General features: G+C 40.8%; 1 protein-coding gene across 2 annotated transcripts in view; it reads left to right on the top strand.

The window, feature by feature from the left end:
• The window catches only part of LOC124154075, an 89895-nt gene that overhangs the window by 65972 nt on the left and 6884 nt on the right, over positions 1-17039 (top strand). For both annotated transcript variants that reach the window (XM_046527574.1, XM_046527575.1), the window contains exons 2-6: positions 4970-5637; positions 7133-7449; positions 9897-10293; positions 12334-14573; positions 14691-14829. In XM_046527574.1, coding sequence (XP_046383530.1) covers positions 5338-5637; positions 7133-7449; positions 9897-10293; positions 12334-14573; positions 14691-14829 — 3393 coding nt within the window. In that variant the 5' untranslated portion in view covers positions 4970-5337. The remainder of the gene's footprint in view (positions 1-4969; positions 5638-7132; positions 7450-9896; positions 10294-12333; positions 14574-14690; positions 14830-17039) is intronic.

Raw genomic sequence — 17039 nt, 5'->3', positions numbered from 1 at the left:
TGGAAATCCATTTAACTCCTTTCTATAACATTCTCCACCCATCTTCTTGTCCTTTATCTCTCTTGCGTGCTGCTGATTTAAGTACTTGCTGTCTCAGGCCGTTTTACACGGGGCACATCATTTCGCAGGTTAGAACTGTGTTAATTTCTCATGATGGCGTACAATTTTGCAAATCTACGAACACTTTACCATCTCTCACTCATGCGTTCTATCAATTAACCGCTTTACACGACGAAAATTTGACTGCGCCTTCGTACATGCGTCAGATTGTACAATTACGTGACCCGTATAAAACGGCCTTTGAAAAGACGTTTGCGTCGGTTAACGTAATGATTAATGAATAAGAGAGGTGGCAATTTTCCACAAATTTATTAGACAAGCTCGACGCCTTTCGACTGTCAGGTCATTCTCAGGATGTCATTCCACTATATCTCGCCTGCCTCAGTAAAGGTTAACGTAATGCTGGCGCCGAACGATTCTGATATGTTCTCAGTAGTCTCTCAGATGAGTTTGCGGTGCGGAGTTACGAGAGGCTCTTGGCCTCGGGACAAATTCCTTCGCTTCGTATTGCGCCCGAATGCGAGCACGAGAAGTCGCAATTAGCGCGATCGATGTTGGAAACACAAAAGGTGGAGTCTTACCCGTTCCTTATTATCATTTCCCCGGTCAGGAGGCTCGTCTTCTTTTCGGTTGAAACGCCTCCTCTCTTCAGCCGGAAGCGCTCTCTCTCTCTCTGCTGCCTGCACCCGAGAGATGTTCACCACTCATCGCCATTGTTATGCCACTGCTGCGACGATTACTCCTCCCGGAACGGTGACATTATTTGCTTCTTAGTTTACTTCCCTCGGGCGTAGACGTTCTTTCGAGGTAGAAATAGCTAAAGGGTAACGCGAGGATTTTCCAGGAAAGATGATTTCTGGCTCATTATGAATTCTAAGGTGGATTCAACTGTATTAGGGAAGAGACGTGGTGAAGCAACTTGATAAATTTAAGTTAATTTTGTGTAGTGATGAATAAATTGTGAATAATTAATAAACTTTGTGTAGTGCTCTATCTTTAATGGCTAACAATCTGTTAGTCACTCCGCGTTTCTACGCATTGCGTCATCATCAGATCAATTAAAGAATAAAAGTTTTAGCATTCATTGTAAAAAAAAAAGTTTTGGGAAAATACAATGAGAATTATGGGCAGTATAAATGCCAGTTATTTATTTCGTATTGATCCAATAATAATCTTAATAAAGTTCTAGTTTCATGCTAATACCTTATTTGATATCCATTGGATATACATTTCTTTTAACGAACGGAAATCGCCAAACCCGTAAAAACACGTCTAACCTTAGCGGCTACCAAATTTTAAGTAAGTAATGAATATAGCTGAAACTTTTATAATGCCTCATGGGAATGTATACCAGCGCAATGAACAATCGGACTCTCCAAACCAGCGAAATTCAAAAATCCCGTTAATTTGCTATATCTATATATCTATATATCTATGCTATATTGCTATATATTTGAATACACCTCGTTCACATACCCATATCCTGAGTAATAAAAAGACCTCGCAGGTGGGATTCGAACCCGCGGCACCGGGTTTAGCAACCTCTTTCGATTGGATTCATAACAAGTCTCCAATTTAAATGTTCCCTGACTAATCCATGATTTTCAGTCCGATTGTTTAAAATTTTCATCACTTTATCTCAATGACAAGGCAGACAAACTACTATCGGCGCAAAAAAGGTTGAACGCTGAACTTTAACCCCTTGCACGAAATTCTCCCGAAGCTCCATAAGGTCGTGTCACATATCGTTTTACTCATTGTTTATTCGACTACAACAATGAATCATTAAAAATTGTTTTAGCATAAAAGTTTAGCTTCTACGATCGAAAGAGCGAATAAGAACACGCGAAAAACAATGAAAACGGTGAAACGGTCGCCTTCTTCATCTTGTCACGGTAAAAATATTTGATTAGTGCATTTCATTGTATTTTTTATAGAGAGAACAACATCTTCGCGTAATAAAGAGCTTTTTAAAATTAAATTTCACTCATTCCTTGATTTTTAAAATGGCCGAAAGGTAGGTTTCAATTTCCGAGGTGTGGAAGAGTAAATAAATATCGAAGTTACGTTCGCTTTATGAAAAAAATATTTCCAATCCTTCCATGTAAGGAAATGCTGGTATTAGTCCTATTACTTAAAATAACCCGCAAAGACGAAAATCGCCATTTTGATAGCGTGCAGTTCCGCGAGGCGATTTTCGTTTTTGTGGTATATTTTAAGTGGGAGGAACAAAATAAACATTTCCTTGCATGAAAAGTTGGAAATTAGTAGTGGATTTTGGACTTCCAATGAAAAAAATGCAGTCTAGTAGAGTGTGAAAAATAGGATTGCTATGTTAGTATTTAACTTTACGCTGCCGCCATCGGTGCCGATAATTTAATATATCACTCTTTACTTTGCTGCATTTTTTTGTGAAATCCATATGTGCGACTGCTTTGCCGTTGACATAAAGTAAGGGAGAGAAAGTAAGAAAAAAAACGGACTGAACATCAGGAAAAAATTCAGATGGGAAATTATTATAAACCCTGTCATAATGGTTTGACAAGCCTTAACTATTTATTCACCCTGAGTGCCTTGCAATGTATGTGCATATGCCTTTGTGTGCAAGCCTCGAGTCTTCATCCCCTAGAATTGCTATCGTTTTACCAGGCTGAGAAATTCCTTTCAGGGAACTTGTGTTCGCAATTTTTTTTCGCCGTCCTTAAAGCGTTTGCCCCTCCAAGACACTCCTCCCCCCTTTCGTCGAAAGACAAGGCGACTTAATCCAATATAAGGTTGAAGAACCCCCTTACTTCCCCCTTCGGCCGCCCCCCCTCTCTCCTTCAATTCCTTTCACCTCTATTTGCCATCGGTCCCTTCTCGCTTCAAGTTTTCGACCCCACCTCGACCCTTCCTAGTCGTTGTAAACAAAATATTACTTTCCTTAAATAGTACATTCGGAAAATCTGAGCCGAGGCACTCCTTACATAGTTACTTCAAGGAGACTGTTAATCCGTTAGATCCTAAAGTAAAAAAAATAGTTTTCCAGTAAGAAAGGAAGTATTTTATTAATAATGTCGCACAGAGAGTATCGTAAGCTTAGTACGATTACAATAAGCATATTTTTATGAACGAAATTATCAAATTAATCGTAGGTATATTTAAGGAAGAGCAACTTCCAAAACTAAGAGAAACGTTAAAAAAAGTTTTTTTAGGATTTTACATTCGTTCTTCATAGTAGTACCTCACAACTTCTCAGGAATTTAAGTTATACCGGGACTAGCCAACTTCGCGGAGTCACTCGCAATGCACAAATGGTGCGATAAATCCACGGAGAAAAAATCATTCGCCTTGAATGATATTTTCTCTGTGGATTTTTCGCACAATTTTTCAGGATTCAAAAAAAAAAGGGAGCATTATCTCCAGGGGATCATGATATAAAACATTAAGTGAATTTAGACTCCCATATCTAATAAATCATGTTTTTATTCTGGGGTAGGAAAGCAAAACTCGAATAAAGCAAGCAATATTGTTGTTAAAAATCACTGATTTTTTTCTCTTCGTAGCAGTTGGCGAGCGTGGGAAAATATTGCCAAAATTTCCGACATCGGGGAATGCGATGCTTGTTTACGAATTCTAGACTGGATATTTTTCAAAGAATCATATGTGAATAGTTTGTTTCGCGGTAAATATGCATTTTTGTTTTCACAACTACATTCTGCTTTCCGGTGGAATAGTTTCTTTAGGTCACTGTGATACTCTATTATGGCCGAACACATGTTGGAGTCTGTAAAAATGAACCGAAACTGAAGGGACAGTTAATTTATGAAGGTCCGGTGTTGAGGTCAAATATGTAGGATGAAGGTGGGGTGGAGATTTTAGCATGTAATGTATATTATGAAGATGCTATATGGTAGAAGGTTTGGGATATTGAACTAGTAAATGGCATTTTAATATCCAGTGTAGGCTGAATGAATTTCCGATGCATACTACCAAACTGAAGTTTATTCCCTGACTATGGTGTAATACCGTTAATGAGTGGAATGAAAAAATGGGTGAATAGAAGAGTTTGAATAAGTAATGGAAAAATGTCGCATAGGAATGATATTTCGTGATCTCTTTCTATGCAGGGATGGAAAAATAACTAAGTCGACCTGTTCTGAAAGTTTTCAGAAATTTAGATGTATGTTTATTTTAACCACCTCATCTAAGGAAAATGCGCACATCTTGTTGGTATTGTGTAGTATTTCACTGCCCAAAATAATATTTATGAATTAATTTCTCTTGTTTCTCTATAGAAAAGTTCCAGGGATTTGAGAACGACTACCGTGTAGTTATTGATTGGCCCTTTACTTTTTCTCATTATTCAATTCGGATACTTTTCATTGAAAAGGAATTTATCTTGGAAATTTAAATAATTTTATCAATTTTTTAGGTTGTCAGTCGCCCTAGATCGCTCTAATGAACTTTCATTTCGATGGCGTAGCCTTTCGCCTTCAATGTGAATGGTTGGATTGCTGACAAATCACGTCATTTATTCGTCGTTGCAGATGAGCGATATTAATCGGTAGGAAACCCGACAAATCTAAATCATGAGCAGTCATTGGTAAAACTCAAGATCCTAAAATGAGCTACTGATATTTATCTTCGACCATCAACATTGCGTAAGGACTGTATAATATAAATTTAATGTCTTAATCTTATTCTTCAGTAGTAATAGGTTGTGCGTTGATGAATGAGTGAATCATTCAGTCATGACACCTTGCTTTACATAAGATATAACCTTAAGACTAGCCAGCGGTAAGGAATCATTCGCTAGTGCACATAGTTTCATGCAATAGCACATGCCCGGTGAAACTAAAGATTTTTTTTCCCCGCGCGGAATTTTCTTTCAGTTAGATTGACCTCACTCTCTACTTCCTTGACACAGGTCAGGCTGAGCCGTTGATCGCCCCGATCCGCAGGCGGTCAGGCGGCGACCCCAATGACCGCCGCGGGCTCTCGAAAGATGACGAGGACCGGCGACCGAGAAAGGGCCAGCAGCCCTCCTCCTGCCCGGAAGACCAAGGAGAGCTAGTTTCGGCCGCAAATCGGAAAGCAGAAAGGCAGGGGAGGCGAGGGGTCGGGCCGCCAGTGGGTTCGTAGTCCGTCCTTCCCCCCCCCTCCTCTCCTCCTTCCCCCCTAAACCATCCCACACCCCTCTAAACAACACCACCACCAGGGGAAGAGGGGGCGCAGTGTCCAGTGCGAAGAAGGGAGGGTTTTCCTGTGTCAGGAGGTGTGGAATAGGGTGTCGCCATGGCCAGCGGTGGAGTGCCTGGGGGCGGAGGAGGTGGGGAAGACTGCCCCGGGCCGTCGCCCCAGCCCGCCCCTCCAAAGGCCGCCCCCTCCGCGTCGCCATCAAAGGCTTCTTCTTCTTCTTCTGCCGCGGCGAAGGCGAAGCGGGGGAGTTACCAGTCGCGGCAGAGGCGGATGGGACCCGCGCCGTTCGCCTCGTTCGAGGACCTCAGCGACGAACTGGAGAGCCCCGACGAGGCCAAGACGCAGAGGGCGCTGCTGCCCGGCATCAGGGAGGACTCGGGCCTCGGAGGGCTGGAGGTGAGTGCATGCAGTGATTATTTCGTCCCGGTGTGAGTTAGTTGCCTTGATAATTGTTTCATGGGCATTAGGGCCCTGTGGATAGGGAATGTCCTGAGGCACAGTAATTAAGTGAGGAATATACTCATCAGTGATTCAGCTGGAAGATTGATTTGGTTATGCAAGGAAAGATTACATTAAAACTAAGCCACAGTAATGTGAAATTCATGTGTTCAGGAAAGGGGGGCCAATTTCTTTGTCTACTCTATCTTACACTGTAAGGATTTTTGTTTGTGGCTTTCGGAAAGTGTGACCCTGGATTTGATTGAGCCAATGACCCTTCCATCAATAGTCCCACACTACCCACTCACTACCACCACATTCCCCTGTAAGGAGTGTTACATAATGTCTTGTACATTTTCTTCTCTTTGATGGGACTTTACTCTGCCAGATGTACTGTTAAAATGTAGTATCACTTAGTTTGAAGTGCTTGGAGCCCCTAACTCTAATGGAGCTTTTTAATTGGCTGAAACAGTGTTACATAACACTGTTACATATGTTGTGTTTGCTTTTTCTTTATCGTTATGCCTTATCTTAGGATGACTGAAGCATCACTTATGAATCATTATTATGTTACTTTATGTAAGATGTTTTAGCCAAATTATCACTTGTGTTGTAAAAATGAAAAATAATCCTAAGATATATGCCATCCACGTTGACTTAAAACATGATCTTCGAATAAAATAATTGCTATTGTTGTATATGCATTAAAGAATTGATGTGCTTTAGTTTTAGAATAGTATTTACAGCAAAACCTCTTTGCATCGTAATGGAGGGGACCAAAATTTGGGCAATTTGATGTATGGAGGTTCACTATAGAGAGATTTTAGTGATATACACCGTTTTATCATATCCTTTGGAAATGAAAGGTATTACTGTCTTTTAAACCATTATATTTATGCATTTAGATAAACATACATGCATTAGTGAACATCTATTTATTGTTTAATGATGACACAAAGCGAGTGCTTTCGGATGATTTTTACCATGATTCGAGAGAAAACAATGTGATCTCTCTTAATTCAACAGTCTCTTAAAATGATTAGGATAGTTGGATACCTTTTTTCTTATTTATTGTCAGGTATGCTCTCATTTGGAACAAATGGTCATAACTAATCTGCATATATTAAAGGTGTAAAAGAAAAAAAATAAGCGTGAAACACTTATTGGTGAAAATGTCATTCCATGTATGCAACTGCGGCTGCATCAGTACAATTTGTGAAGGTGGTGAGGCAGTCTTGGGGGTGTCTCCTTGGTATGATAAGTGGAGGTTTTATGAGATGAAGAGGTTCACTACAAAGAGGTTTGCCTATAAATCTACATGTAAATTTGACGGGACCGTGGGGGTAGTATGAAGTGTGGAGGTTTATGATGTAAAGAGGTTCACTACATAAGAGGTTTTACTGTTTATTAGATTATTATTATTCATTATGTTTTGTCTATTCTTCCTGTTTAGGACCCAGGAGTGAGTCTCTTAGCAGCAGCCAAATGCCTCCAGACTCCATCGACCCCTCGCATTGACATCTCAAGGGCAAGCAGTTCATCTCAGCATGAGGAGAGTGGTGGTTCAAGTGGGGGTGCAGGAGGAGGTAGCCCAGAAGGGCGAGATCCGTTGGCCACTGTTGCTGGACTGGCCGCAGGGTTCAAGGAGGAAGGGACTGCTGATCTCCGCTCAAGCACTGAGGAGCTGGACTATCATGGCTCAGAGAAGGAAATTGCATCCACTCGGCGCTCAAGGTCTGCACATCGAGGTGGAAGCTCGCAGCCTCCCAGGTACCAATTCGAAGACTTATTATCTCTAGTCAACAATCCTTGGATAGGTTTGATGTAGCTCTCCACTGAGTTCTCTTATCAGCAAAATTTTTCACACCTACAGATATTTCTTTTCTTTTATATCCTTCGTTCCATGTACTTTATTTGAGGTCTTACTTTTTCATCTTGCCATCCACTTGTCTCTCAATAATTGTCTTCATGAGGCCATCATGAGCCTCAAGATATGGCTGTTTTATTTGTTTAGCCTTCTTATTGAAATTATATTAATGTTTCTCTTCTCTCTCTTCTTAGAAGTTCCTTATTACTTAGTCAGATGATCAATTTGGTCTTCTTATTCTTCTGTAACTTCGAGGTTCTCACTCAACTGTGGAAACCTTAAAACCATGAATAAGCTGTCAATTTCGTCCACCGTAAAAAAAAACATGGAAAAAGCTGTCAATTTCATCATTAAACCTTAAAAAATCTCTCAAACTTGATTTTAGAACTATGAGCGATATTTCAACGTCAGTCGCGTGCAGACACTGTCCACGAATTTATCTGCACACTGATTCGAGGCGTAATTATTGGTCTGTGTGCCATGATGACACATTGACCTTAAGCCTTTTTTTTCCCGCTCACAACCTTAAGCAGGAGCTGAATTTTACAAGCAATATGTGAAGTCATGAGAAGTAGCACTTTCGTTGCTACATTTGCATTCACGAAGTCTGTCCCGTTTGTTCAATTTTTAGTTAATGTGCGGCTGATGGTCATTATGCGATCAATATTTCTGCCTAATATGGTTTATCTTAAAACTGTGAATTTGACGACATTTAGACCGTGAAAACCTTGAAAAAGCAGCGAATTTTATATTTTAGTTTGAGTGGGATCCATGACTTTGAAGAGTACCACCATAAATTTTGATAGAATATTTTGTTATTCATCATTTCAAATCATGGTGGGAATCAGGTTTTTAAAAAATTCCTTTGTTCTCCTCTTATATGACAAATATTGCCTACTTGGTTAATAGGCCCGTTTACCAGTTTCATTATATTGTCTATTTTGATGGAGTTTGAAAGATGAGGTATTCCATATTTTTCCTTTTTTCAATCTTACGCCTTCCTTTACCTCTTGAGGGAATTACGGCAAACAATAGATTGTCCTAACCCTTTAGCTTATAAGTTGATGAGATCTCATGCTCTTGCAGATCAAGACATTGCTTAAACAGGAGTGTCTGATATGTCTCAACCTCATTAATGGGCCTTGCATGGTTCATTGTTGTTTACACTCTTGTAAGCGATTCATTTCTGCGATGAAAATTTCACCCATTACTAGTAATTGAATGTAGACTGTAATGATAAAAAGTGGGCGACAACTTTAGCATTTTTTTATGCTAAACGTCTAAGAGAATGGCTGTATCAGGGCGATTTTTCCTTTCAAAGTAATTTATCTTCCACTTCCACTTAATTTATTATTTTTATGAATTTCGAATTCGGGTCTGTGTGAGCAACCCCTTTATAGATAGAGAAGTGTTGAACTCATTGAGGCTTTACTTGTTATTCAGTACAATTGTTATTTATTAGAATATTCATCAGGGTTCAGCTGTCTCATGAGCAGGGCGAAGACAACAGGTAACGATTGTAAAGAAAAATGAATGTTAACACTTCAATTAGGTATTTTTTTATTTTTAATACTTTATGTTCAATCCATGGTAATCCAGGGATAACGCAGGGTTATGCATACTGATACAATTCAATAAAGGTGGTATTTTCTGTAATTTTACTGTATAGTCTTATCTTTTCCATTTTTATAGAAGTTAAGCTTTAAACTCAGTAGCCTCTCCTCAAAAAAAAAAAAAAAAAAAAAAAAAAAAAGTAAAGTGATTAAATTTTTATCTAGGTATATTAACCCTTTTAGTGCCAGCCCATTTTTCCTGGTTTGCTGAAGAATGCCAGGCCTTCTGTTGCTGAATTTGTAGGTTTGCTCTAAAAAAATTATATACAGCCTAATATGCATTTTCTGAAACTAATTTTTTTTTCGTTGACTCTCAATACTTACGGGTATGTTAAAGCATGATAGATACAAAAAAAATAGAGACAAAATCTATATGAAGCTCAAAAAATAAAAGGCATCAGTGCAAAATAAGCCCGGCCGATAGATCGGCCCTTGGCACTCTTCGCATATACTACCCGGGCCGATGGATCGGCTCCCTGGCACTGAAAGGGTTAAATAGGTTTATTGCCTTTCATTTCTAAGTGCATTGCAAGTGGTGCTGTAAATATTGACAAACAACAGTTTAAACTCAATTGTCTTGACATTTTCCTGGGATATAAGTCTAGAAAAGTCTGGAAATTTAACCTTCAAAATCAAGTGGCAACCTTGTAAAACACCTGAAAATTTCCATAATTTACTGCAGTAATTAAAATCAAGTGAAAGTTATGGCAATAATAATACCCACTGTCTTCTCCCAGGAGGAAGAGTGCGGAAAGGGGAGCATCCCCGCTCCTGATGCAATCCGGGAGGTACGAGCTCGATGCCCAGAGTGACAAGGAGCGTAAGGACTCGGCATGCAGCGAGGGCCCTCTTGGTCTCCTGGGTGTTGGGGGTCGCACGAGTCGGCTCTCCTCTGTGGGTTCGGCCGGTTCTGGGGCCTCTGGGGCATCTGGGATGTCCGGGCTCTCTGCCGCCAGTGCCCTCTCTGGTGCAGCTTCATCCTCTGGAATGAGATCTCCCTCCCCTCACAAAATGCTCTTGGAGACGTCATTCTGTGGCAGCAAACCCATTCCTACCAAGAGCATGGAGATGGATGACATGCCCCCAGGTTTGGAGCCTGAGACCAAGACCAAGTCGAAGAAACGGACATCAAAGGTTAGTCTTTGAAAGCAATCATTGAGGAATTGTAATTGATCAGAAACATTATCATCATCGTCATCATTACTGTTTTAAAATCCAGGTATTGGCTTAATGCTGCTCTTCATCATGGTCTATTGAGAGCTTACCTTATCATTTTTTGTATTTGTATATTTCATTTCGTATTTATTCCCTTTTATATCCTTTATCACCATATTTGTGTGTATACATAATATGATGTCTTCTTTGCCATTTCCCTTTGTCCATAAATGATATCCTTCATCAAACCATGTATGGTGTTTCGAGGTGTTTCTCATTCAATGTGTAAGGTCTTATAGTCTTTCCCCATAGAGATCACGAAACTCTCAATCAAGATATTTCGATATCTTGATTGAGAGTTTGGTATCAATAATATTTAGATTGATTTGATATCAATAATATTTAGATTTTATGCTTAGATATTTTTTTTCACCAGACCATATCTCATGATATAGCTGATCAAGTTGTTTCATTTTTGGCCATTCTGAAGGCATCTTTGTTCTCACACTCTTTTCCTACTCCTCATCACTCACTGGGTCGAATTTGAGCTAATCTTAATAACTTAATGGTTGGTAGAATACAACTTATGTCATCAAATATAAATTTATTGGGGTGAAAATACTGATGGCCAGAACCTCACCATCTTCATTAAAGCCAAGTTGGCTTCTTTGCTGACTTCATGACAACATACATTATTCAATTTATTTCTAATATTAAACCATTTAAAAAATCCATGTTGTGCACAATGAATGCTCTAAGGATGAATGTTAATCACCTTGAGTGAATGAAAGACCTTGTCAATAAACTGTCAATAAATTTGTAGGTATGTGTATTCTTTTGCTCAATTTTTTTTAAAGGACGATTTAATTTAACCTTTTGCTTGTTGAGTGTAGTTCTTGAAATCGAAACCAATTTAAGAGAGGAATCAATTTGTTGAGGAAATAAATCAAGGAGAAGTTTATTCAGTCCACTTTGTTGATTGTTGCTTAAAAAATTGAAATTGCAGGGTATCTAAAAAAAGAATATCTTAAATATTTTTTTTAATTTTATTAAAATTTTTTTCCCCAAAGCTGAGAAATATCACCTGCACACAATAAATATCTTTGTACTGGAAAGGCACACATTGAAATTGTTTACCGCAAAACAGGATACTTTAAAAGAAATTCCCAAAGCTATGATGAGAGGTAGCCTCTTCTTACACCAATCCCTTGAATTTTTGGTATCATTTATTTAATATCAGGGCCTTCAGACCTTTGTAGTTGCCAATTATCTTATCATGTTAGATTTGATGCTTTCCTTGGACATGATTGATGTGATTCGTCTAGGGATTCCATTTGTGTGGATTACTGCAAACCTTTATTCCCTGATCTGATGTCACGATCAGCATCTGTAGATATAGTGAGAAAGTATCGTGTTACATCAGTGGTAGAAATGCGGAGCATATTGTGTGCGGAAACCTAGGAAGAATTTATTGCGGCACTATTAATGTTGTGTAATATTCTTAACTAAAAACAGGAGCTAGAGGGCAATAATGGCATTATGTCTTGTAATGCCTTCCAACATTTTTGAAATGCATTCTTTGTGTACTTCCCAAGGGTTTTCACAATTTTTTGAGGGTGGCATGTCCATATTTTGTTGAGTATTGAGATTTATGGGTTAATAATGTGACCCTTTAAAGTTTAATTTACATGAGTAGCTCAAATATTTATGTTAATTTGTCAATTACTTTCATTTTTTTCAAAATCAGAGATATTGTCTCTAAAGTATGGAAAAATATGTGCTAAAAATGTTTTCCAAAAAATTAATTGCCTGTCAGCATTAGCTAACTCCTTAGACTTCTATTCCAAAGATTTACCTATGTTTGAATGAATTATGAACTCCTATTTTTGTAATTTCCTGTCATGCTTATCTTTATTTTGCTTTATGGCTAATGGGTTTTTCCCAAAATATGTCTTGTTGCACATATTCCACTGGAGTCCTTATAGCTTTTTCCTTTTTCTCCAAAAAATGTTGTGCAAGGGGAAGGAAGGAGATCATCCCGCCCCAGGCGGCGGCCGACAGCAGGAGAAACCCGCGACCCTGGACCTTAAGGCAACAGAGAGCCATTACGCCAGGCCCCCTGCGCAGGCAGTTGTGCAGGCTACTGATGGACCCAGGGAGGCTGTGTCCATCACTCCATCATCGTCGACCCAGTCTTGCCAGAGTACATCATCCCGGCAACCCCCAGCTGCAACATCCAAGTCTGTTTCATCGACGCCATCGGCTTCCCCGAAGCTATCGCGGCACTCCATCTTGAAGAAGGCGACTGAGGATGGCGTGGTGACACCAGTCTCCGAGGATGCTGGGCAATCTCCCTCTCCAGCCACCTCCCGTAAGAGCTCCTTCACGGGGCTATTTGGTCGAAGGAGTGACAGTGGGAACCTTCTTAGTCCAGAGTCGCCTACAGTTGGTGCTGGGGTTCCAAGCGCTTCAGGGAAGCTGAAGGGAAGCAAAGGTGCAATAAGTGCTGCAATCGGAGGTCTTCGTGAGAGGAGTAGATCAAGGAGTAAGAGCCGGGAACATATTGAGCAGACTGGACTGTCGATAGCTCAGCAGTCATCGCAGAATGCTTCGACCATGGCATCTGGGGGTGCCCCTTCCCCTTCTTCTGCAGAGTCCAAGAGCAAAAAGGACTCATCCCGCAACAAAGGAGTGTTCTCTTCTTTCTTTAAGAAAAAAGACAAGTCCAAAAAGTCCAAGAGTGGGTCGTCGAGTGGGGGTCCTAGCTTGGCAGATACGGCCTCAGAGGGTGATCCCCTGTCTCCGGATACCCTCTCCCCTGATGTAATCGATGCCGATGGGAAAATAATACCCGAGACCATTGGCAATGTCGAATTCACTTTCAATGGAGACAGCAACTTTCAGAATGCTGATTTTGGGTTGCCAGAAAGTGAATCTAGGGCAAAGACAGACAATAGCCAGAAGACGGGACCACCAGCCAAAGCAGGTATCGCCGACAGAAACAGCTTTGCTCATGATGAATTTGAGGACAAGAATTTTTCGCAGAATATTTTAAGCGCACCAATCAGGGAGGAGGAAGAAAAGGAGCTGAGGAAGGGAGGAAAGCAGCAGCCTGATCTGTTTGGAGAGACAAGAGACGTGCACCCTGGTGACGAAGATCACCACTCGTCTGAGTCGGAGAGGGAAGTGGAATATCTGCAGTCAAAGGAGAAGAAAAAGGATGAAGTAGTTGGTGATGCTGAAGTGGAGACGGATCACGAGAGAAAAGGACTGGTGTTGCAACAGGACTCATTTGAAGACGAGCTGCCTTACATCCCCACCACACTGCCCCAAGAGAGGTCTGTTGCCCTGCCTATCAAGCCTGTGCGACAACGAACCCTCGCTGAGATCAAGACTTGCCCCATTGAACGACCCCGCTCCACCACCCCTATCAATCCTAGTGCTCTGGAGGATTTCTTAGTAGCAGCCTCAACCTCCCTGAAAGGCCCTTCCTCTTCCTCAGGGTCCTCTACTGTCGATGAGAGGGATCGTCTCAGGATCAGCCTCCCACGAGAGGATTCCACAGCCAGTACGGGAGGTGGGGACGTGCCGTTGTTGCCGCCTAGGTCAAGGAGTCCCAGGTACAGTGGGAGCACGCCTGCCGGAGGAGGAACCGTTTCGAGTAGCTGGGTGCAGTTTCCAGAAGACACCCCGCACGAAAGTCGCATCCGAGGGAGGCATAGGTCAGGCGGCGGCGGAACATCTGCGGATGAGTCAGTCAAGTCACCAGCATCCCAGCATTCGTCGTCTGCATCCCCTCCCCCTCCACCTCTCCCCCCCAGGGGTTTCCAGCCGCCGATGAAGCAGTGGGTGAACTTTGAGGAGATTCCCGAGAAGAGGAAGACACCGAAGAAGTTGCACGATTTGAGCAAGGACGTGAATGGGGGACGTTCTAGTAGTAAGAGTGCACACCACCAGCGGATGGTTTACAGTTACGTGAACCCGGAAGACTGCAAGTGTGAGTGCCACGAAACAGGTCGGCCTGGAACGGCAGATGTCGTGGAAAGTGGTGGAGGTGGTTCTATTAGTGAGAGGAGTGAGAAAGGTGCCATTGCCAAAGTTAGACAGACGTCAACGAGTAGGGGTGGGGAAGGTTCTCAGTCTTTGGTCGGTGACAGGGAGAGACCATCGTCAGATGGTAGAAAAGATTCAATAGTTTCAGTGGGGGAGGTATCAAGACTAGAGGTGGACAATTTAGCTGATAGGCATTCATACCAAAGGTAAGAAATACTCATTTCTCGTAGGAGTTGAATGATTTTTGCTATTAACTACTTGTGTGGTTTTCATGTGACTTAACATTGACCTTTGTTGGTCATGTGTCCATTCCTCTACCATAGTGATTCATCTTGTGAGCTCCCTAACAACTATAGTGTAGATCAGCAGGAGACTGACATGTCTGAAGGATTACTAAAACCAATGAAACCATTTGGCATGGATCTTGATGTTAGCAGCAATAGGAGCAGTATAATATCACAGGTAATTAGTATCTCCAACTTCAATAATCAGGAATTTTGATGCATACGAGTAGTCTGGTGATTGTGCAGATTTGAAAAATATGCTATTCCTGCCCTTCTCATTAGATTGTGGATGATCTAACTCTGCTTGGAAGTAATGGTGCTTTGCTAGAAGAAATACATCCCTTCATTCCACTGTCATCTGTAATCGCTAATTTTGTAACATTTTCTAATTTATAGCTTTGTATTTAGATGCTTTGATATTCATATCAGTATTTACACTTTGGTTTCTATCTATGAAAAAGTGTTGTAAGATTTTATTACTGCTTTTATAACAGTTGACTTCAGGACATTAGTGTATTTATTGAAGCATGATAAGGTTCAATTGTGAATAAACCAATGTTCTTGTCCCCAAGTTGGCATTGTCTTGAATTCATGCTTTATTTTGGGTGACTTATTGGAGAATATTTTTGGGGAGCCTTATTTTTAGCTTTAGCCTGGTTCTAAAAAAAAATCTTTTATCTTAACACACATCGGACTTATATTTTAATGCATGTTTAGTAAAAAGGTTGAAAAAGCATGTGGAAAAGCCCGGAATTGGTATGGAAATCCACTATTTTTATGACTTCAAATTTGACAAGTAGTTTAATGATGGCACGAAATTGATCTGCTTAGGATTGTTTTTACTCAAAGTTTAAGTATCTTAATGTAGGAAAGTGCATATTGAACATCTTATCTGGCTGAATATAAGAGAGACCACAGGAGTTTGCATGAGTGAGGTTTGAAAAGGTACGGTTTAGAGAAGCTAGGTGATGGGATTTGAAGTTTTCATTTTTTCAAGTTCTGTGGCTTGTGGAGCAAGTGAAACACCAGTTCAAGATGAAAGCACCTTATATTCCCATTAGAACAAGTATGTTCTACAACCAGGCCTCCACTAATAAAGCAATTTACTAACTCATTATTGATTGCCTGTATGTCTTGCATGCTTAAAGCACCCAGAATTACAAGTTGCTTTGGTTACTAGTTTTCACTACTGAAAGTTAACAGCAGGAAGTATTAATATGTTCGCAGCATGACATACTGATGGGTGACATCCAAATTCCTCTCTGTGTTTCGGCAGATAGACTATTTTTTTCAATATATGCCTGCTGTCATTTTGCCAAATGAGAAGATAATAATTTTGATGCATACGAGTAGTCTGGTGATTGTGCATATTTGAAAAATATGCTATTCCTGCCTTTCTCATTAGATTGTGGATGATCTAACTGCTCTGTACAGTGATAGGTATAAATCACATCAACCCTGAGGCATAAAACTTTCTGTGTCTATGCTATGCATGGTAAACTACGTGGTATGATTGGAAGTTGAGTATGACTTACCGGTGGGTCAGACTCTTTCTAGACTGGATGGTGCCACACAAAATGGGCAGCCATTGGCAACTCAGCAAACCTTTTATGATCAGAGCAAACCTGTTGGTGTTGGTATTGTCTATGGAATGAATGTGTGTTGCATGATCCACTCTCTGACAACACTTCAGAATGGAGTTAGACAACTTAAGTTGAAAAACAATGAGGTTGGTACCACTTAGGTGATGCACACTGGCTCCTTTTGACCCTGGCCTCTGTCTCTGTCCTCTGGTACAGTTATCAGAAGTTAGTGGTGCTGAGTTCTGACATTTGGCACGCTAGTGTGAGACATTGTATTGGGAGAGCCCCACAAGGAAATATGTCTAGCATAGTCCAACCAGTAATGGGCTCAAATGATGGCTGTCCCATGTTCCTTCACTTCCCATCAATCCTCTCCCATTAGCTGCCATAGGCTGCTGATTGTGACACCAGGGTGGTAGGCAGTAGCTATAAAGTGAACCCATACATGACCCACTGGTGAGTCGACCCCCGCGGAATAAAGTACACCCATGACCTACTGCTGGATCCCACCATACACGGCAGGGAGATTCAGAGCTGAAGTGAACGTGCTAAACAGAATCACTAAAGTTGGTTATAATATGCATTAAACACACTTGAATTAACTCAGCAATATTTGTCTTTTCTTTGGTTGTCAGTAAGTGTATGAGTACATGTTCTTCATGTGGAAAAATCACAAGTGGTTCCAATTTTAGGCAGCTTTCATTTGTGCAGACTTATGCCAAGCTCAGTCCATAGCACAGCTCATGATCTAATTGGCCTTCAGATACATCCAATGGTATGAGAAATAGGTTATGCAGTGGTCATC

The sequence above is a fragment of the Ischnura elegans genome, chromosome 2 (genome assembly GCF_921293095.1).
Source record: "Ischnura elegans chromosome 2, ioIscEleg1.1, whole genome shotgun sequence".
Taxonomy (NCBI): Eukaryota; Metazoa; Arthropoda; class Insecta; order Odonata; family Coenagrionidae; genus Ischnura; species Ischnura elegans.
Note: the sequence above shows the minus strand (reverse complement) of the source record. Positions and strands in the feature narration are given on the sequence as shown.